The 23,378-nt window shown below is 35.5% G+C and overlaps 2 protein-coding genes across 51 annotated transcripts; one reads left to right on the plus strand and one right to left on the minus strand.

Annotated features, from left to right (window-relative positions):
• Positions 1-3,104: 3,104 nt before the first annotated feature.
• LOC111305376 (protein SWOLLEN 1-like) lies at positions 3,105-16,740 on the plus strand. Of its 50 annotated transcripts, none has more exons than XR_016344965.1 (19): positions 3,105-3,245; positions 3,456-3,558; positions 5,081-6,798; positions 6,890-7,255; positions 7,622-7,783; positions 8,186-8,583; positions 8,790-9,105; positions 9,190-9,262; positions 9,454-9,506; positions 9,585-9,692; positions 9,777-11,563; positions 11,824-11,929; positions 12,343-12,523; positions 13,458-13,525; positions 13,649-13,764; positions 13,855-14,733; positions 15,645-15,738; positions 15,849-15,930; positions 16,465-16,740. XR_016344965.1 is itself a non-coding variant. In XM_022902916.2 (18 exons), the coding sequence occupies exons 3-18, from the start codon at positions 5,091-5,093 to the stop codon at positions 15,863-15,865; spliced, it is 6,432 nt and encodes a 2,143-aa protein (XP_022758651.2). In that variant the 5' UTR covers positions 3,105-3,245; positions 3,466-3,558; positions 5,081-5,090; the 3' UTR covers positions 15,866-16,298. The 50 variants fall into 50 exon arrangements, 32 of the variants coding, with proteins under 32 accessions (XP_022758651.2, XP_089621513.1, XP_089621524.1 ...); XR_016344964.1 differs by having other exon boundaries at positions 3,466-3,558; XR_016344970.1 differs by having other exon boundaries at positions 3,466-3,558; positions 13,870-14,733.
• A 74-nt stretch (positions 16,741-16,814) lies between these two features.
• LOC111305419 (O-fucosyltransferase 29-like) lies at positions 16,815-21,720 on the minus strand. The gene is given in 10 exon segments (XM_022902965.2): positions 16,815-17,082; positions 17,085-17,320; positions 17,812-18,140; positions 18,293-18,395; positions 18,903-19,084; positions 19,652-19,841; positions 19,935-20,023; positions 20,282-20,358; positions 21,129-21,219; positions 21,309-21,720. Coding segments are annotated over 10 exon segments (1,665 nt in total). The 5' UTR covers positions 21,582-21,720; the 3' UTR covers positions 16,815-16,987.
• Positions 21,721-23,378: the final 1,658 nt, after the last annotated feature.

Genomic DNA, 23,378 nt, shown 5'->3' on the forward strand with positions numbered 1-23,378 from the left:
GAATTCTTAGCATCCCAATCATAGTCTCTTAAAACTTGAAAATGGGTTTCATTCAGTTCACAAATTGTATATCTAGAGTACATATGGTCTTTACCTGTCGCAGCACGGTATGAACGATGAACTGAAATCCCTGCACCTCCTCCCATTGTAATGCCATCCACCTATTTGCACCAAACAAGAATTAAACGGAAACATTCAGGGTAACTGTAGTCACTGAAACAGTTGTATACAGGAGAGTCAACCTCAATCTCTGAAGAACAAACAGAAGGGTGAGAGAGTCACCAAATTTGTAAAATGAATGACATTTTACCTGCCAAAATCCAGTGACAAAATCAGGCAATTGAAAGTACAAATTTTATATTTTATTTACTTGTTGAATAAGGAGACTTGCATTCTGCTTCAAATATGTGCCTCGAACGTGAAACTGTAAAATGTTTTGAAACATTCTTTACATGCTTTCATTCTCTCTAAATTATACAATAAAAATAGTGTTAGAAGATTGTTAACAGCAGGAATCAAATCTATCCGAATTTCAATTAGTACATAAAATTTCTATAGCCTCTGACTTTGCTTCATGTATTGTATGCCAAGATGTAAGTACAAATTAAAACGAAATACAAAAAAAAAAAAAAAAAAGGGGTAAAAATTAAAATGGACATAGCAGATCTAAGCTGACCCAGTTTTGCTAGGCTTAATTCCATGCGTTAGCCCACTGATTTGGATTAAGTCCAACAGTCTTTTGTAACACTATACTTTTTAATTCATTTTTATATTTTTATTTATGTACATTTAAAAAGTTAGTGAAATTGTTTAAAAAATTATCAGGATGATGCCCTCATTTTGCTACAGTTTTTTTAATAAATAAATAATATTATAAAATATAATTAATAAAAAATAATCTGTAAAAAAAATTATAAAAAATCATCTCAAGTTGAATTATGATTCCAATGACATGCTTTTAGTTGAGAACCTATCAAACTCCATTTAATTGACTATATAAAATTTATTATGGTGATTTAATTAACTTACTTGGCAAACAAGGGATTGTTTAAAGAGAATACTTTAAGAGCACTTATTAAGTTCCTCTTTTTAAAATTCAAGAGAAATGTTGAATTAAATGTAAAGGCTTTTCTAAAGATATTAAGTTCACAGCTGAACCGTGGGCCATGGATTACGGCCGTTAAGCTATTTTGGACAAGGGCTATCGTTCTATTATTTTAAAATTTGATTTGAGAATGGCAGTGTTAAAACTTAGAGATGAGAAGAATAACAAACAAAATTGAAAATTAATTTGAAATTATAATGTTTAGTTTGATTTGGATTTTTTTTGTATTTATTTTGGATTAATTTTATATATATATATATTAGGTTTAGAATGAATTTTAAATAAAAAAATATAATAGAACTAAAATATATTTTTTTATTAATTTTTATATATTTTTTAAATTTTAATAAAATAAAATAATTATTTTATATCTAAATCTATTTAAATATATTAAAATAATATATACAAAATAAAAAATCGATTAATCAATTTGAATTGTATAAAAATTAGATTTCAACTCAAATATAATTTTAAAATTTCATAATTTTATACATTATAAAAAAAATTAAATCAAATCAAATCAAATCCAATCTTAATCATTATCATTCCCGTTAAAACTTTAAAAATTATTTTTCATTCTAATACAATCATGCATGTTGAGGTTATATTCAAAGAGATTAAATTTGGTAAGTTCATCATCTTTATTGTGAAATTTGTGAGGATTGAATTGATTTTTATGCAATTCAAAAATCACTATATTTCTATGAAATTACTATTCTCCATAATAAAATTAAAATCCTTTTGTTTAATGATGTTAAAATTATGTTACCATCAACAAATACATTGCATGTTGATAATCTTTCATGTGAAAATTTTGATTACAATAACCAACGTTGGAAAATTTACAATAATGCAACTTTAGTCAATTTCAGATTCATTTCATAAGATATAATAAAAATGTTATTTGATTTTGTTTCATATGTTTTTTTCTTTTAAATTATTATTAGTATTTATTAGAGTTATAAGTGATATATTAGTACTCGTAAACTATTTAGATTTTACTCGAATAAAACTTAAATTCGATACGATTATTATCGAGTCGAGCTTGAATAGTTTGATTTATTTATTGAACTGAATTTGAATATTTTTATATTCTATTTGAATAATTCGTGAATTTAATCGAATTTTTATATTTTAATATATTTTAATTATTTTAATTAATAAAATATTTTAAATTCGAGTTCAAACATAAATAATAAATATTTTATCAAATATAAAAATTAAATTTATTTTTATATATTAATTAAATTTAATCAAATAAATTTAAATAATTTAATTTTTATCTCAAATTAAACTCAAATTAAAAAAATTAAATTTAATTAAATTTAAAATTTAAAATTTAAAATTTAAAATTTAAAATTTAAAATCGAGTTTGACTCTGAACTTTATATATCAAGTCCAAATTGATCGACTATACCTAATATTCACTAACCGGTTTTTACTTTTTACCATTTGTGAAAGATCCTTTCGGCAACATACGTATTGCTTTTATAACCTAAAGTAACAACCCAATTAACAAGTGTTGGACTGATTATTCTGATCGAACGGTCAACACTATCGCTAACAAAATATAGATAAAATTTCGGACCGTAGATAAATCATAGATATACGTATCTAACCTGACCTAACCTTCTTTGGCCACGTGTTATTCACTGGATATGATTTTGGATTTGCCTACTTTTTAAATGAAGAACAGTCTCACATTCCTCCGTCAAATTTAACGGGTCACAATTCCCATCTTCACCGTCAATTCTCACACCCATGCCGTAACTTGAACCGCAAGGAACTCGTATGTCGCAAAAAGAAACGAAGACTGACGGTATCATTAACATTGTTATTGTCGGTTTATTGGACGTAAAACAACAAGCCACGTTTCATATTAGAAGCATCGAGGACCATCCACTGACCGCCACGTTTTGAGTTCACTGAACCCCACTTTTTCAAAATACGATCAACATCACTCGTTTTTATCGTTTTCTCGCTAGGAAAACGAGAAAACGAAGCCAAAGGCTTCTCCTTGTTACACATCAGAAAAATCTCCCCTCTCTCTCGCTCTCTTGCCTCTCTTTCTTTCACTGACTTCTTTTTACTTCAATTCACCGGAACCCTAACTCGATCCGCCGGACAATTCAAGATTCCGGTGAGTCGCAGTTACTATTCAATTTTTCAACTCATTTGCTCTTCCGTTAGTTTAGGTTTTATTCAAACAATTTTACTTTTTCCTTTTCTTTTATCTTTTACTTTTTTTTTGGTTTTCTCTTTATTCGTAGTTTGGTTCCTCTTTGTTGCTGTTGTTGTTATTATTTTTGTTGTTATAGCGTGGTTAAGGTCATGTTGTTTTGAATTTGAGTTTTGTGTAGATGACCGTACGATTAGGGAGGAGTTGAGATCAAACGGCCAGAGATTTCGTCACCGGATGGAGGGAGGTAGCGTCTCTAGACTTACTTGCTCTGGTAACTGTTCATATTCCTACTTTTTTTTTAGTGAACAAATTGTGTTTTAGGGTTTTTGTTTTTCATGTTTAATTACAGCTTGGAAACAGTTATCTTTCTGAAATGGTGAGTTTAGTGTTATTTAAAGTTTAGAATTAAATTTTTGTGCTTTTCAGCTTAAATATGTTGGAACTAAGACTGTAGCTTAGTTAATTATGTTTGACAAGTTTCTTCTCTTTTATAATTTTTTAATAGTTAATGTGTTTGAGCCAGAGGTTTTGTTTAATTGAATTGGCAGTTGAGTAGCTAGTGGTTTGAGCGAGAGTTTGTTTGAAATTAGTTAGTGGTATACTGGTTTGATATCTGAGTGCAACCAACTGATAAGTTCAGGAAGTAAGATTCTTATTTATTTTTCTCCTTAAGGATTATTATCTTTTTCCCTGTAGCAGAGTTTGAAACACCACAGGTGGGTTTATGTTTGCCGCGATTTCATTTAACTAAAATATGTTAACCTAATAATTTAGTGTTGACTTCCTTACCTTGGAGATGCGAAAAGTATGTACATCTGCTTGTGGAACTTTCAAACTCCATCTTGAGTGTTTAGGATAATAATAGTTATTGTTAATGTTGACATAGCAGAAACACACCATCGTGTTGTCAGAAGATTTCAGTTTTAAACATGATCTAGTGTTGATTTAAATTGATATACGTTAGAAACATCACATTAAGTTTGCATTGAATTGACCAAGTTGACATTTTTCTGGCTTCTTTAGTTCATAAAGGCTTCCTCCAAGCCTTATTTGCCAATATATATATTTCTATGATCTGTTGCCTGGACTTCTTCATACTAAATTGTTTTTAAAGAAACCATGTTGATTGTTAGACAAAACTATAAGATCAAGGTGTTGGCATTTTCTAAGTGCAGCTTAACCTCTTACTGGGGCCTAGGAAGTGAATTATGGAAATGCATAAGTTTTCTTTCCCCATATATCTCTGTAATTGTAGTTCTATACCACTTAGCTAATCACAGATGGGCATTTTCTCTTTAATTGATGTGATATGAAGTTTTTTAACTGTTAAATTTACTTGTTTTGTGCATGCCCTTTTTATTAAATTGACTTTATATGCATCATAAGTTCATAAATGTAGTTTATCCATGCTATACCAGGAAAAGAGAAAATAACTCATACCCACCATTTATACATTTTGTATATCAACTAAGTTGCATATTTACTCTCATTTTCATATTTTTATGATGAGTTCAGGGCATGCAATATGAAGATTCTAGCATCTTTTCCATGCTTCCTATTAATTAATTAATTTGTTTGAACTGTAAATTAGTATTCAACTCTACAGGTAGTAGTAGTTAGCTATATAATGTGGATTGTTCTGTTTGAAGAAATTTTCTAAAATTTGCAGCTATCCTACGCAATTCTTACTGTAACAGTATACTCTTAAAACTCAGAGGCCTGATCACTTTTTCTGTATTTTGGTTGAACTGCAATTTAACGATCAATTTTCTTCTAAACTTTTTCTGTTGTAGGGATAAACTCATGGATTATGATGACACTGATTTCCAAAGCCAGAATCTTCATTTAGCTGGTGAAGGAAACAGTAAATTTCCTCCTGTTTTACGGCCATACGCTCTCCCGAGATTTGATTTTGATGATAACCTTCATGGGCATTTAAGATTTGATAGTTTGGTAGAATCTGAAGTTTTTCTTGGCATTGAAAGTGGTGAGGATAATCAGTGGATTGAAGATTTTTCACGAGGGAGTACTGGGATTACATTTAGTTCAAGTGCAGCGGAACCTTGTTCTATTTCTAGGCACAACAATGTCTGGTCTGAGGCAGCCTCCTCAGAATCTGTTGAAATGCTATTAAAATCTGTAGGACAGGAAGAAACTATTCTCAGTCAAACTATAAGTAAGGATTCAGATGCCTGTGATGAACTGGGCTGCATAATAAAGCAGATGGAACCTAGTTTGAAACACGGAGATAGTGGTCTTTCTAGAGTAGGGGATGACTTAAAGCCTCCCTTACGTATAGATGAGATTCCAGGGATATATTCTGGGTTGAAAGGTGATGTAGGGGCAGATCATTGGCTGGTTGAAGATGTTTCTCAAAAATGTGAAGGTGAGCCATCTGTTGATGGGGCATTCAAAGATTCGAATACCACAAATGCAAACATAACTGCAATTGAGAGAGATGAATCTAAAGATGGTAAACAAATTGTTAATGAAAATCAAGTGGAGGCTTTGGTTGATCAATCTGTGGATGACAGGGGACAGGAAGATAAATTTGCTTCTGGGTCAAAAATTGATAATGTAATTGCCTCTGTGCAAAACACCTGTACAAGTAGTGTTTTGATAGATGGTCAAGAAACCACCCATTTAAAAAATGATATCATTGATGAAGATGTGGACAGTTTAGAGAGGGAAAATGTTGATTTGAGCCAAGAAGTTCACATTGATTGTGAGCACTTGATTGAAAATGCAGTTCCAAGTGTTACCTCACATGTGCAGAAGCATTCATCCTTGAACATGCAATCTATAAAAGATGGAAATGCTATTGGAAACAGCACAGCTAATGTGGGTGAGCCTTTTGATAGGATATTACAAGGGAATTCTGACGTCCATATGGTGGAAGGGTGCAGCGACTGCTTGGGTGTAGAAATTCCTCTGCAGACCGGCAAATCCAAAGACTTTGTCTTGTCTGAAGGAAAAGTACAGGACATGTCAACAAAGCCCTCTGTTGATGATGCTACCCTCAAGGAGCATGAAGATGAGGTCAGCAATGCTGATACTAGAGCTTGTACGAGTCTAGAGTCAAAGATGGATTCAAAGTTGCAGATAGCATGTGATGCTGTAGAGAAGAAGGATTTGTTAGAAAGTGATTGCCACCTAGATGCAAAAATCTTGATTAGCAAGTCTGAGAAACCTTTTTTGTTAGTAGAAGATGGTAAAGGTGCTAAGGGTGAAGGTGAAGGTGCTGCTGATACCTTGGGAGCAGAACCCATTAGAGTATGTGAAAAATATACAGTCACTGAACATAGTGGTGATTATAAATGTGATCAAAGTGTTTCAGCTGCTGCAAAGCTGAACACCAATTTGCCTTCTGATTGTAGTAACACAGATTGTGGTGATGGTGGATCTCCACTTGTAATAAAGGGTGTTGATTCCTCCTCCTTTGGCTTAGGTGGCACATCAAATGAATTAGCTTCTAATTTGCAATCTGATGTCGCTGTCAGCAGCAAATCAGGTATGTGTATTCTGAAGATTAAGTCTGAAAATTGAGCTCTTTCTTTTACCCATGCTGCATCATGTGCTAACATGGTGTTCCTATTGTACAGTGGATTATGTTCTTTTGTCTTCTGGTAAGGGTCTTCCTGCTGATGCTGTTCTTGATCAGAAAGAGGTTCAAGTGCCATCTTCAGAAGCAAGTTTCTCAATCATAAAAACTTCTGGAATGACAACTAAAAAAGTTGCACCTTCTGAGACCGGTGAACAGTTCTCTTGTAAGAAAGTTGATCAGTCCTTGTCAATGGAGGATACCTCTAAAGTTGATGGCGAAAGTGGAGACCAGACACTTCGCAAAGTCACACCGGAGGTTGGAAAGGATATGCATGCATCATCTGTTGTCTCTGATTCAACAGTGAGACAGACTGATGGTGCTGAAGCTCAAGTTATCTCTAAAAGGGGTTCTTCAGTAGCTACAGGTGACCTATAATTTTAAGGATATCTTAGTTTACCTAGTGACCATCTCAACTTGGATTTGAATGTAATAGAGTAAATTCTGATTAGCAATTTCTTACATAATAATCCTGTAGGGTGTGCATGTAAATTATATTTGGTACTCTGCCATAGCTGGAGCAATTATTTAAATGGCTTTTTTATTGTTGCCCATACCTTGTGATATGGTGCTGTTTCCTTAAGTCATTGTAGTTCTTTCTGAAATATTTTATTTTTGTGATGATGGTTGGTTGGTTATGAGCTACTGTTTACTTTATGAAGCATATTTTCCTGCATTTATGATGCTGGAAACTCCATAAGATTAATGTCAGCAAACAAAAAATTTTCCTCAGGTGATGTATCAATTCAACAGAATAACAAGACGTTGATGAATTCAGTGTCTTCAACTTCAAAGGAACCTTCCTGTAATACTGACCAAAATCATCCCAATGATAGTGACCCCAAATTGGTTTCTGAAGAGATCGGTGGACATGCTGCTGTGCATCATGTTGATGGTGACTTTCTTTATCATTTTATTTTTATGAAGTAATTATAATTTTGATATTTTAAGTCTGTCATGGTGGAATCCTTTCTTTATCCTCCCCAGTCTTGTCCTGTGGGTCTATTCGGTGTTGTGTAGGTAAAAAGTATGTTTTGTTCTGTTTTTGCCACCCTTCTCCCAGGTTCTTGGGATGTATCTCCTTTTGCTTGTAATTTCTGTCATGTGAAGTTATGTCTTGTTTAAGGGAAATTTTTGAACAGTCTACTTGTTTTAATAGATGTACGGTCCATAAATCAATTGCATGCCTAGCCTCTTTTATGGCTTTGTATTCTTTTGAGACCATTTCATCAGTTTTCCTGTTTTTCTCCTACATTATTTCATGTTATTTTTCTGATGGATTAATTTGATGTTGCAGGTGATGTTGCAAAGACTCATAATTGTTCCTTTACTTCTGCTCCTTCATCTGAATCTCAAACTAAGTTTCACATGATGGAAGGCAGGAGTAGTAGTGCTGATCTTGACAATCCTTCCTGTGGTTCTCCAATTGTCATTAGAACTTCTGAGCAGTCTCAAAGTAAAATTGAAAAGGAAAGTGTGAAAGGATCCAAAGATCAGACTGCTTCAGCATCTGGGGTCATTAATGGGGGAGTGAACCAAGAGCAGTCTATTTCTCATGACACAAAAGGAAATGATGCATCTTCAGGAGACAGAAACTTCACCTTTGAGGTACCTCCATTGGCAGATTTGTCTGAAAAAGAAGTTGGAAAGAATTGGCAAACCTTTTCTCCCGTGCAACACAACAAAATTTCCTTGGTAAAATTTTGTTTTCCAAAAGTGATGCTTTGGGTTATGATAAGAGGGCCTTTTTTGCTCTAATAATTTCCTGATTCTTCTCTTCTCGCTGAAGATTTCTGAGAAATTAAGTGTGGTGCTATTTTTTTTTTTTTTTATTATTTCATACTGGTTTTGCTCTATCTCTTTTGCACTTGCTTTCTCACTTTTTGTGTTGATACAACAAGAAGGTCATGGACGGAACTCTGTCAACTTCTGGCTTAAGCAGAGTGGGAGCCAAGGCTGCTCATGCAAATATTCTGGCATCTGAGAGGGAGAATGTGCATGTACATGGTGGCTCCAAAGGGACTTCTGAGCGTAAAACAAGGCGGGCAGGTCGTAAGAGCACAGGAAAGGAAGCTGCTAAAAGGGGAGTTGCTGCAAAAGAAACTACTTCGGCAAGACAATCAGAAAGAAGTGATAGAAGTAATGTGTCGCTCAGTTCATCTGGAATCGGCAAGCTTGTGCAATCCAATGAGATGCAGCACTATGGGCACATGGAAGGTGGTAATATGAAACCAATTGGTGTTCTTTCTCCTTCAGTATCTAGTCTGCCAGTCTTGAACGCCTTGGTTTCTTCCTCTGCAGTTTTTCATCAGCCTTTTACAGATTTGCAACAAGTCCAATTGCGTGCTCAGATTTTTGTGTATGGAGCTCTAATGTAAGTCTTATAACTCTCATTCATTTTGGTGTATATTGTATTCCAATGACATGTAGCATTGAGGCTTTTTTCTTTTTCTCTTCTCCTTGGGGGGTGTTGAAAATTAACAATGATCAGTCTTACATATATGGAGCATGTCTTTTGATCATTTAAGCATGTCTTTCTAATTGTTTTGAACAATTTTGCTGCAGTCAAGGAACTGCACCTGATGAGGCATCTATGATATCGGCATGTGGGGGACCTGGTTAGGTTTTCTTATCTATAACTATGTTATCTTGGGACTTTTTATACAGATATAGTCACTATTTTGGGTTGTGTGCAGATGGTGGAAGAACCATATGGGAGAATGCCTGGCGAGCATGTATAGAGAGGGTACATGCTCAAAAATCTCATCTTGTTAGCCCTGAAACTCCTTTGCAGTCACGTATAGGTATCTCTCCTGATTTTATTTGATTGAATTACTTTCATCTGATTCTGTTGTCTATTAATTTTGTGCCTTGATTGAGATGCGCAGGTGCTAAAACTTCTGATCAAATAATCAAACAAAATCCTCTTCAGAGTAAAGTTACATCCTCACCTGCTAGTCGGTCCACCAGCAAGGGTACTCCATCATCAATTGTAAACCCGATGATGCCCCTTTCATCGCCACTGTGGAGTATTGCTACACCTACTGGTGATGCCCTTCAACCTACTGGCATTCCAAGAGGTGCAGTTATGGATTATCAGCAGGCACTTACTCCCTTGCATCCTCCACCAATAAGGAATTTTGTTGGACATAATGGTCCTTGGATGTCCCAATCCCCTTTCCATGGCCCCTGGGGTCCACAGACTTCTGCATTTGATGGCAATGCTCGTTTTCCTGTTCTTCCTACCACAGAAACAGTTAATTTGACTCCTGTAAGAGAAGAATCTTTGCCTCATTCTTCTGGCATGAAACAGGGTACCACAGTTCCTATGGGCCAGAGTGAAAGTCCTGCTAATGTTTTTGCAGGGGCTCCCCTGCTTGACACAAAAAAGGCAACAGTAACACCTGGTCAACTTTCTGCTGATCCAAAGCCTAGAAAAAGGAAAAAGTCTATGGTTTCTGAGGACCCTGCGCAGATTATACTGCATTCTCAAACAGAGTCCCTTTCGGCTACTGTTGCGACTAGTCATGCCTCTACACATGCGGCCATTACAACTCCTGCTACAATTGTTTCCAAGTCTTCCACTGACAAATTCATTACATCTGTCTCTGCTAATAATCTCAAAAAGGGTGACCGATATTCTGATCAGATGTCTACTCTGTCTGAAGAGACCCTTAGTAAACACAAGGAGGCTCAGAAGCAGGCAGAGGATGCTACTGCTCTTGCTGCTGCTGCTGTTAGTCACAGTCAAGAAATATGGAGTCTGTTGGACAAGCATAAAAATTCTGGGTTGTCACCAGATATTGAAACTAAATTGACTTCTGCAGCTGTTGCAATAGCAGCTGCTGCTGCTGTTGCAAAGGCTGCAGCTGCGGCTGCCAATGTTGCTTCAAATGCTGCCTTACAAGCAAAACTGATGGCTGATGAAACATTGGTTTCGAGAGGCTACAGAAATTCTATTCCAACTAATTCAATCTCTTCTTCTGATAGTGTGAAGAAGCTGGGCAAGGCTACTCCTGCATCCATCTTGAGGGGTGAAGATGCTACTAGTTCGAATTCTGTTATTGTTGCTGCAAGGGAAGCTACTAGAAGGAGGGTAGAAGCTACTTCAGCTGCCTCAAAGCGAGCTGAAAACATGGATGCCATTGTTAAAGCTGCTGAGCTGGCAGCTGAAGCGGTATCACAGGCTGGAAGGATTGTTGCTATGGGTGAGCCTTTCCCATTGACTGAATTGATAGAAGCTGGTCCAGATGCATACTGGAAAGTACCCCAAGCATCTTCTGAGCCAGATGGTGCTATCAGAGAATGCATAGACAAAGGTGGTAGTATGGGAGCTTCTGGGTCATCTGTCAGGCATCCAACAGAGGTTCCAGTGGACAGGAGGGAAAAGCAGAGTGATAACCATGGAATGTCGCCTACTCTTAGAGAGATGGCCAGAGAGTCTATGGAAGATCATTCTAGATTGCCAGATGGCAGTTTGGATCCTGCTGCAACAAGTGGAAAGGATAAAAAGGGACGAAAGGGCCGCAAAGCTTTAGATATTGCCAAAACTAAAGGAGTCGCTTCTGAATCTGAGATTGGCATTGGATCCCCTTCCGTGACCACTCAGACTGAGCATGAAAAAGCAGGGGAAACTTCAAAAGATAATAATATAAGGGAGGGTTCCCTTGTTGAGGTTTGTGATTTTTGATTGAAATATAAGTTGAGATTTGTCATCTTTAGTTGAAATATATATCCTTTGCTAAGTTCTAATGCGTATGTTTGCACTTGTAGTTGATGGAAATATGTTGATATAGTAGTGAGTTTGATAAATTTTGCATTTATTTTTCCTAGTTACTGTAGGTAAATGTTGTGGTTGGACATGTTTTATTAATCTTATATTTGTATATGAATTTTATTTCCTTTTTCACAATTTTACGATTTCCTCTTTTATAGGTATTGAGAGATGGAGGTGGCTTGAAAGTAGCATGGTTCCTGGCTGATATACTTGATTTGAAAGATGGCAAAGCTTATTTGTGTTACAATGAAATTCGATCAGATGGTGAGCTATCACACCTATTGTAGCTTATGCTTTGGTTGAATCACCTGAATATTGATATCTAGTATAGCAGATCTGTTGGAGAATCTTGTCCTTAATTTTTTATGCAACTCCTCCTTGATATGTATGAGATTTCACTTTCTTTTTGGAGATTATTGCATGATCATCTCTATCCTGAATGAGGAATTTTGCTTGTATTATGTGTGCCTCTGCTGTTCAGAGATAGAAAATGTGATTAAATGCGCCAGACGGTCTCTTCCTTTTCTAATGTACTTGTCTACATAACTTGTGTGTTGAAACTTTGGGTTTCCTATGTAAATGCATTTTCTTGGTAGAGAAAATTAGAACATTTGTCTCATGCTTGTGTGTTGATGATAGTTTTCTTAATAAACCTGTTTTGGTTGCTTGTCTTACAGATGGTGATAGGCTAAAGGAATGGGTGGAACTTGAAGGTGAGGGAGATAGGGCACCCAGGATACGCAGTGCTCGTCCTATTACAGCTGTGCCATTTGAAGGAACGAGGAAGAGACGCAGGGCAGCCATGGGGGACTATAATTGGTGTGTTGGAGATAAGGTTGATGCATGGATGCAAGATAGGTATATATACATTCTTTTCTATATTTTGCTATGTGTTTCTTGCAGCATATTGGACAGAAATGGTACTGTTGATAATGGGGGCATTAAAAAATCTATATGAGGAAGTAGTGTAGGATAATTTGTCATTTGGTAGCTAAACTAGCAACATGAGTGTGATTTGTCATAATGTTAAAAAATACTGCAACATGATCTGTATGGATGTTTTAAACTCTCACTAGCTGTACTAGAAGGTAGACCACAAAAGACGGATGAAAGTAATAATTAATATGAGGGTTAAGGAAGTAGATGAAAAAGTTGTTTTTGATGAAATGAGTGGGGCAAGAAGATTCAAAACTAAGACCAACATGATTCTGTTTTTTGGCCTTTCATACAGTTGGCCCTAGGGTTATAGGACATAAGGCTTACTTTGTTGTTTGTTGTTATACTACCTGTACAAGAAACAATGATGAAAAAGATGTGAAAAAATTGTTTTATAAAAGTGTTAGATAATTATTCAACTAATAATTCTCCATTATTGTCATTTGCATAGGTTATCAGTGGAAATTTTTGTCAAATAAATTGTGCTTAGTTATGGACAAAAGTGATCATAAATATCAAGTTAACAACAATCCAGCGTTTAGGAAATTCGCAAAGATTTTACTGCCAAATCCTAAAATTTGTCATTTTGTAATATGACAAGTTGTTGTTTAACTTTTTACTAACTGATGTTGAGCCTTGACTTATAAGCATACAAGACGGCATTTTTAAGCCCTGTTTTTGTGGATGCTCTTTGACCACTTTTGTGAATCCAATGCTGTAGTATTTGCCATCCATTCTTTATTTTCTTGTTGTGTTTAGAGAAGGAAAGAGAACCTCATTTGTATAAAATCTTTCAACATTAATTATCAAGAAATTAACCAGTGTTTGAAATTATGCTCGTTTATTTGTCTTTCAGCTGGTTGGAGGGAGTTGTCACTGAGAAGAGCAAGAAAGATGAAACTTCATTTACTGTTCATTTTCCTGGTATGTGTGACCGAGTATAACGTTTTATTAACAATCTTGATCGTAATGTGCTCAGTAGTACTCTGTGCAGCCTGTGCTTCTAGGATAATAAAGCTTTTTTCTTTTTTTTAATTTATATTGCAGCTCAAGGAGAAACGTCTGTTGTCAAAGCATGGCTTCTTCGTCCTTCTCTGATGTGGAAGAATTGTAGTTGGGTTGAATGGTCCAGTTCTCGGGATAATAATGGTTCTTCCCAAGAGGTGATATGTTAGCTTCTATACTTGTGATTGATGTTTCTTTGATAATACTTTAGTTGCTTCTTTGAAATAAGTCATTGATATGTTCTTCAGGGTGATACCCCACAGGAAAAGCGACTAAGGTTAGGCAGTCCTGCAGTTGAGGCCAAAGGGAAGGATAAACTTTCAAAAAATGTTGACATTAAGGAGTCTGGAAAACCTGATGACACAAGATTGCTGGATTTATCTGCGAGTGAAAAAATATTTAATATTGGTAAAAGCAACAGAGATGAGAGTAAGCCCCATTCACTCCGAATGACACGTACAGGTTTAAAGAAGGAAGGATCAAGAGTAATTTTTGGTGTTCCTAAGCCAGGAAAGAAGAGAAAGTTTATGGAAGTAAGCAAACATTATGTTGCAGATCAGAGCAGTAAGACTCATGAAACAAGTGATTCAGCTAATTTTACAAAATATTTGTTGCCTCTAGGATCTGAACCCTGTGGAACAAAAAATAAAATTGAACCAAAGGAAAAGCGAATGGCTGTATCCAAGCCCAAGGTTCTCAAGTCCGGAAAACTGCCTAGTTTTTCTAGTAGAACTATTCCTCAGAAGGACAACTTATCAAACACTATGGTTTCTGAACCTGATGTTGCTGTGGCCTCAGATGTGTCAAAATTCAAGGATTTTGAAAGCCATGCTGAGAATATATCTGGAAAGCATAACATGATGGAGTTTGGATCATTTTCAAGTTCTGAAGGAGCAGCAGGGGGCCCATTCTTATTTTCTTCTGTGGCTTTCTCATCAGATGTCCTCCCCAAGAAAACTTCCACATCAACTGCTAAATCTGAACAGATTATTAGAGGGAAACTTGCACCAGCAGCTGGGAGGTTAGCAAAAATCGAGGAGGAAAAAGTCTTCGATGGCAATTCAACAAGAACAATCTCTGAAGTTGAACCTCGTAGATCTAATCGCAGGATTCAGCCAACATCAAGAGTAAGTAAATAGATATGGTCATTTCTCATTTCATAAGTTGAGATCATTGATGCATTTAATATAGCATTATCAAAATTTCTAGTTTATGAAATCAATTTCTTGTACTCATTATAGTGCTCTGTTTGTGGAAAATTAATTGAAAAATTCTTTGCTTGTACATCGTATGCCTCTATGAACTTTGAGTTATGCTTTGCAAAATTCTTTACCCACAAAAGAAAGGGTGACATATGAGGCGTTAGATTCCTTGTTGCAGACTGCCAGGAGGGAACAAGTTGGCAAGTAGGGGTTTGCTTGGAATATAGGAACATCCTTTCCCCTGGACGAGAATAAGGAAATGAAATTGGCACAGTGTGGTTGGCATAGATGTTATATTAGTAGTGGAGTTTAGAGACTTAAGAAGCAGCATCTTTGTCATATTTCCATTTCATTGTAAATAAGGAAATCAACATTGAGTTATGACAATTAACATATTTGTTAATGGGTTTAGATCCTGCTGCTAGGGTATGTTACTTTGATAGTTTCCAACCGTGTAAAATATTTTGTTGATCGACAATGGGAGCTCAAGAGTTTATGTTTTGCCGTTTTGCTTCTTTAAAGAAGAAACCTATGCTTGGTGCCAACTATATTCAACTAGGATTTGCCGCATCCCTCTATGATTTCTCTTTCGTTGCACCGTCAAGCTTTGTCCTAATCCTAAGAGTTCTTTATCTGGCTGCCTCTTTCTCTTTATTCTATCTAGCTCTACTTGTCTGAGTACAGTGATTATGATAATGTGTGTTATCAAAAAGAAGGAAAACTGGTTATCATCACTAACCACCTGTATTTTCATGCATTCATTTTTATAGATGTATCTGTTTGTGCCCCTTGCATTTTGTTCTAATCTGCTTATGGATCTTGTTTGTTGCCCACAGCTATTGGAAGGTCTACAAAGCTCGATGATCGTCTCGAAAATTCCTTCGGTTTCTCATGACAAAATTCACAAAAATCAAAGCAGGAGTACTAGAGGTGAACTTTAAATTTCATATCCCTTGGTATTCTTGAAGTAATGGTGAACTTTAAATGTTGCTGAATATGCACTGATGCATGATGTAACTATAACTGTCTGACCATAATAGGAAATAACCAAGGTTGAGTGGAGCTGTTTTGCAACCGGAATCCAGTGTAAAGAAATTCAGGGATTATTGGATGATGAACAAGGTATGGCTGGTGTAAATTATGATAGAGAGAGAAAGCTAGGAATGAAAATTTGTTTCTTTGGCTTTTGGAGATGTAGCAGTAGATATTTATACTGATTATTAGTTTTCTTCACAATTATAATCTCTCTCTTGGCCACACCATTCTAGCTTGTATATGGAAATCCTCCCATGCAGTTTGGCTTGATATTTGCAGAAGAGCATTGCAAGTGATCAAACCACCCATATATTGTTCTGCTTCCAACTGCTCATAAGCTTACTCAGCATTCTCCTCTCTGCATCGACCCCACTAGTGATGGGGTTTCTTGTAGTTGTGTTGCACCAAAAGAGTGCAAAATAAATGGGAAACATTTTAACTTTTGACGACTTAAATTAATCCGACTGTGGGAAGAAATGGTATGTGATAGAGAAAGCAACGTGCTCAAACGCTTGGATGTTCGTGTGCTGTATTAGTAATATCATGCTAAGCATTCTGATCATTTGCCATGGCAGACAGAAATAATGGGCCTTTCTAACGACGTGGTCAAACCATTTGCAGAGAGGCCAGGGGAGGGGGAAGCGCCGTTGCGGACTTGAATGGAAATAGTGAAGACCAAGTTGATCACGCCGTGCTTTTACGTGCAAAGCGTGAAAATGGTGGGGCACTGTACAGGTCCAGAATCATGATTTACGATCAATGTTTTGAATAAATTGATTATTGACACTTGAATTAAATATAGTCCGCCACATAAAACAAGCTCGAGTATCGTTTTTTGTCCTAACCATAAGCTCGTATACGTAGCAAAAATATATATGAACACTTACAATTTCTTAATCTTCCCTTTCGCGGTACAAAGATTCAATTCTTCCAATGATCCAACCGGAGAAAGTGAAAAGAAACCAGGGCTATAACTAATTGTGTTTTTGCTCAAATGGCAATTTCCTGTATCAAATTTTTTGCCGGCATGATAAAACATGACAATAAAGTTGGCAGGGGCATCGTTATGTTAGATCATTATCGATCAATAAAAGAACGAGTTCTGGTTATGATGAAATCAGCCTGCAGCATCTTTTTTTCCCCCTTAATCAGGAAAAACTTCGTCTTCCTTGGCTCCTAAAACTGGCTCTACTTCCTTTCTTTTCGTCAACCCTTGATTTCTTCTGATTTGTTCTAAGGATCTCCACTCTTGTTATCTACAGTATCACTGAGTGGCTTTTTGCAGATACAAGAATATGGATATTCGTGAAATTCACCACGTCCTGGCCTCATCTCGTCTGGCTCTCCCATGAATCCTCTTTGAACCGCCTTCACCTTTCTGGCAAAGGTATCCCAATCCATCTGATCCCTTTCCATCAACAAAGGACCGAGTCTCTTGGCATTTGGTCTTATGGTCCTCTTGTGCCCCATGTATCTCCTTTAAATCCAACATGCAATCATGAAGAATTAAGGAAAGTCCAAAGAGAAACAACACTATGCTAAGTAATATACAATAAATGCTCAACAATGTAAAATGCAAAGAAATAAAACGATATGCACATACGGAGTCTATAAGTAAGCAGTTTGATACCGAACATTCAACTGAAGATTATCATAAAAGTTGAGGCTTTATATATTCTCAGATGTAACATTTAACATCTAAGCTAACAAATGGGCCCACTAAAGAGGTAAATATTAGCCATCAAAAGCCCCCACAATATGTTGCAGGGATGCATATTAACAAAGGATCAGGTTAAGAGCATCATTATTGGTCATGGTTGATGTCTTTGGAGTCTGGTCCAAATTTCACTTCATCATTACATTTTCAACAAATTAATTTCTGAATTAACTTTGAAGTTAAGATACACATGCAAGACATGGGACTGTATTAGATACAAGTATGGTATAAGAAATCACCAGCGTTCTCACCTTCGACCTGCAAGAATCCTGGCCATATTTCCATTATTGTTGGTGACAAAAACATCACTTTCGTCACAAACAATGTAGTCAATGGCAGCAAGGCGAGAAGAGAACTGAAGAAAAGGTTTCAGCTTATCATTAGCAAACATCTCCTTAGTGTAGAAGTTTGGAAAGAGTTCTCTTAGAGGTCGCAGAGTCTCTTCTCCACCATATATTTCTCCAGATGCAACATAAAGGTATGTGTCATTTGCAAAACCAAGTGCCCGCAGCATCAATCCAACTTCATGAGGAGTAAGTGGACATTTACTTCGGCTCCTCTCTCCAGCAGCACTTAAATCCTGCATGAATACGAGGATAAGTGCAATTTTACTAGATAAATGCACTTGCAGGATGCAAAAGAAAGAAACATCAATACTTATTATGAAAACATGTCTTATGGTGTATATTAAAGCGATAATTGGTTCAGAAGTCATAAAAGATGGCATCTCACTGGTAAAGTTGCCCATCGTTTTCGTATCTCTCCAAGCTCATATCTCTCCTTGTCCCCTCCACCAAAGTAACAACCAGAAAATGCTAGCATATCAGGTTCAAATCTGTAATTGAAAGAGTTTGACTCAGGTAAGGAAAACAGGTATTTGCAGAGTTTAATCATACTTAAAAATGGTTTTTTTATGCATGTGTATGAGCCAATGTGCTGTTATTGAATACACGTAAATTGACCAAAAAAAAGAATACATGTGCGCTCAGATGCTGAAGTGCCGCAGGAGTCATTGATGCAGCAAGTAGTTGCTAGATGCAAAGTCAAACATAACAGCACAATGTATATATAAACTCACTGAAGTTAAGAAGCATTTCCAACATTTTGAGGCTTAGGCACTCAAGGGAAAGGTAATCTATACTGTCACTAGCTTATCTGGTTTGAAGTCTTAGAGATCACCACCTGAGGTATGCTGTGTTTTATTGCAGGTATGTCCCCATGGATTACTAACAAAACCCAATTTCTGGAGGCATATCTCAACAGGTTACCTTGTCAAAGTTCTTTTTGATATGCACATAACTTTCAAAAGTTAAATTCCACCTTTCTAGAATTTGGAACAAACCTCAAGTGGACTGCAATAAAATGTTTTGCCATCTCACGTATTCTCATGACAAGTTTCTGTCCAAGTTCTTGAATAGGTTTTGTAAATCTTAAAGCATGAAAATTAGCCCGGCAACGCAACTTTTGTAGCTCTTCATCTATGTTGCTGGCCAGTCTGTAATCGAACTTTGTCAGTTGCAGGACCTACAAAATTTTCAGTAGTGTTAACTGCCGCATTCCTAGAAAATGTATAATAAAAGTATTCTGCTAACATGGTGCTTGGTTTGGAGAGATCAGAAAAGGATAGCAAGTTAAAACTCTCGCCTTTGAACCACAAAACCAAGAAAGGGTGAGAAAGGTGAAAAGAACAGAAGAAATTTGTCACTTACAAATTCTCTTCTAAGCTACTAATCAGATTCTCCAAAAGTGGAGAAATAAAACATAGTTGAAAAACAACTATAATTCCATTTTCTTTGCTTATTACTTCTTTCCAGCCCAGACAACTAAAAGGAAATTGAAGTTAATAACTACTATCATCTCTCTTCTTGTTTAATCTCTCTCTTATTAACCTGAAGATACCGTAATTCTTGACAATTTGTGGAATTAAATGCATTTAATTTCACAAAAAAATACAAAATTCACAGATCTATATAGACCAATTGAGGGAGTGAAAAAGAAACAGAAAGTTCAGTTGTGAAACTGAAAATTATTTCTACAGGCTACAAACAACGTAAACAGCATTAGTGATAGAGTATCTGAAAGTGGTCTTACATGTCTTCTTTTAAGTATTGGCAGGACTTGATCTAGATAATATTCTGGAGGGGATTTCCTTGGTACACGCATAGTATACGGAGGTTTTTCCATTGATCGCATGAATTTATCAGGAACTCTTTTGACAATAGTAACATCTTTTGCAAGGTAAGAAATGAACCAGTTGACATCAAAAATGTCGACAAAGTCACTGCATGTCAGAAAAAAAAAAACACTCAACAAGGTAGCAGAAAAATAAGATGATACAATTAAGCAGAACTTCTAATAAGCTGATTCAACTTACCTATCATCCTTCCAATAGGAATTATGATCCAACTCAGGTACCACTAGGGTTGCATTCAGAATCCGTGCAACAACTACAGCATCTGCTATCTGTGTGACAGAAGCAAATTATTAATTCTAAACAAAAAGTTTACTCCATGGTCGGTGGAAATAATAGATTCAGTAGGAACACTAAATCTCAAAGGCACAAACTCAATTAATTCAAATCAACTAAAGCAAAGCTTATTGGTTCAATATACATAAAGCAGGAGTAACAGTACTTTGTAGACAGTCATAGAGATGTTATATTTGTCATTGATGCAATATTAATCCAAAAATATAGCATAATGTATAGATAATTCCACTCACTCCTGTTCTTTGTTGATTCAGTCCTCCACTTGCAGCAATAAGCAAATAACCATTTGATGATCGCTCATGTGTAGCATCTAGATATCAAATTATCAATGTAAATGAAGAATCAGTTAAGTGACTGGTTTGGTGAAAAGTAAATGAAAACAATGACAAATGGATTCTTTTCAAAGTAAAAACAGATGATATACAACATCAGGTAATTAGAAACATTTTACTGAAAACTTAAATGCTAAAAAAAGAAAAAGAAAAAAGAAGCATCACCAAAGTGGTCGGAATGAGTTAATTCCACTCCTGGAAGAAATCATCAATAATTTAGTTTTAATCTTCAAAGTTAAATGCCAATATTATCAGCTGACACATAATAAACATAGGCAAATCCAACACTCTAAATTTTAAGCAAAATAAGAAGTCAAGCAAGAAAGAGCTAAACAATTGTAGTAACAGATTAAGTGTATGATGGTATTAAGGACACATTCATTTCAACATTACCAACTACTAATAGAAATACGAGTACCATAGATTTGCATTCAAGTCTAGACACCAAAAAATTATCACAAAGTTACACAATAATGCAATGTACTTTTGCTAACCTCAAAACCAAATAAATTACTGACTGCCATCAAAAGAACTTAAAGCTGCTCCCATCTTCAAAAATCACAAATTAAGGAGAAGCAGATAATTTGGAACTTCCAATAGGAAAAATCAGAACTTTGCTTAACAAGTAAACTAACATAAACATCTAAAACAATATATTTGAGCAGAGAATTACAAATAAAGCTAACATATTTGAGCAGAGTAACAAACAAACCAAATGCATTTTAATAAATAAATAAATAAAACGTACGAGGAAATTCACGACTTCTTTTGCTGCATCCATAGAAGTATTTTGCATATTCTGATTTCCATATATCGATCGGTCCTTTATTAATTACATCCTACAAAGAAAAATAAGAATTAAAAAAAAAAGAAAGAAATTTCAACATTTAAAACACGTCAATAGAACAAAATTTAAGAGTTCTTTTACCAATTTGAAATAGAGACTTCGTTCCACAAGTCGTTGAGAGTACCACTCGAGATCAGACGCCACGTGTCCAGTGAAGAGCGAAATCATGCCTAAGCAGAAGAGCATCAAGCCACAGAGGAGTGACCACGAGATCGGCTTCCTCTGCTGCGCCGCAAAGGATCGCCACCTCCAGAACACATGTTTGTTGCTTAGAACGCTGCCGTTCGGATGCTGTAACAGCGCCAGGTTCGCCGATGTCACGCTAAACCTCCACGCCTTGGCTGCTACGCCCATTACGGACTCAAAAACAGCAACAACGACCCCGCCCTCAACTTCATCACTTATTTACTCAAAATGCCACCCCCCGCTCTTCCCAACGACTACGATCACGAACGAGTAAAGAAGAGATTAAAATCTAAGAATAAAAGAAGATTATAGAAAGATATGGTTGGTTTGACTCCGGTTTATAAGGAAGTCGAAGAACGAAGACAAACGGATTTTAGGCGCTAATTAAGAGTGTGTTTATGGAAATTTGGGGAAGACGAGGGTCAATTTAGTAATAACATCAAATAATGTATTACTAGTAAGATCTTTTTAGTTAGTTGAGTAGTTAATCATTAATGGATTTGTGGGAAGAATTTAATTTGAATTAAAAATGCAAGAAACATGTTTAATCATTGATTTAATTCCGTACTTCAAATTTCAAAACGCATTTATTTGTTTATTTTAAAAGATTTTGCAAAAAGGTAATAGAATTTTTATTATTTTATTTAAATCTGAGTAATAAAACATTAATGATTTTAGATTAAGTATGAAAATAAATAAAATTTAATTCAAAATAATTTATATAAAATTAACTTTAAATTTAATTAAAAATCTAATATTATTTTTAAATAAAATTAAAAAAATTGTACTATTTTTATCAAATAGAGAATATCCTTTATCAAATAAAAGAAAAATCTCTACTTTGCTTTGCCACTACTTGTAACTTTCGGTGATATTCCCTAAACCAAAGCCAGATGACAAGGATAAAGCCAAAAAAAAAAAAAAAAAAGGGTAATTTTCAATGTCAACAATAATATATAAGCACAGTCCCTCTTTCTTTTTCCTTCACAAAATTATGGCTAAGATTGATGACCATTCTTATTTAGTCGCCCGTATATTTGACAACAAGGACTGGGAAAATCCAAGTGAAGAACAATAAGTATGTAACCGACATTCAAAAAAAGAAAAAACAGTACAAAACAAAACTACAAATCCCCAGTCTTATTCAATCTGCTGTGACTCTTTTTCAAGTCATTTTAGGGGTTCCCCCCCCCCCCCCCCCTTTAGATACGTTGGACTGTTGGTGGTCCTAGATTTTTTTTCTACTTTTTCTTTGGTTTGGGTACCACAAATTTAATCCATGATCAGCAGAACCTGAGGACGCATATAATTATGAAATTGATTTTTCTCAGCAAAAGCTATGTCCTATTTGATAGATAATTATGAAATTAAAACGACATTTTATCAACTAATGTTGTTGCTACTGTCTTTGTTCACTAAAACTGAAAATAACACTGTATTTGAGGTGCACGTGAGCCAGGTTTTTCTAACATTTTTCATGCAATCTGGGACTTTAGCAGGTAAAAGAAATGGACTTGGATCTGTCTCCATCTGCTTTGGTTTATCTGCAAACCATAATTAATTATCCCTATGATCTTTTAACTTGGTTCGTGGACTTTGTAAACCTTCCCACTCCATTTGATTTTTATCTTTTTCTTAATTTCAAACTTAACCCTTCTTAAAGTACGAGCTCTTTATTCTTATAATAAACAAGAACACTCAAAGCCAGAATTAGGGGGAAAGCTGTTCCAATGTCAACCATATCGGTAGCCAAATCATGCATGCAAGTGCTCCCTCACCGAATTTAATTACATTTATCAACATCAACGTCAACTTACGTAGCTACACATGCAATTTTTTTCTTTTTATATGGAAAACTAGAAAATTCAAAGCATTAATTTCAAGAACTAATATCATGAAAGATACTAATTAACCAACACTCAGAAACAATCATAAATTGGGGTTGTATTGAGAATATTGACTCAA

The sequence above is a fragment of the Durio zibethinus genome, chromosome 9 (assembly GCF_047325235.1).
Source record: "Durio zibethinus cultivar Kanyao isolate XHJ-2024 chromosome 9, ASM4732523v1, whole genome shotgun sequence".
Lineage (NCBI taxonomy): Eukaryota > Viridiplantae > Streptophyta > Magnoliopsida > Malvales > Malvaceae > Durio > Durio zibethinus.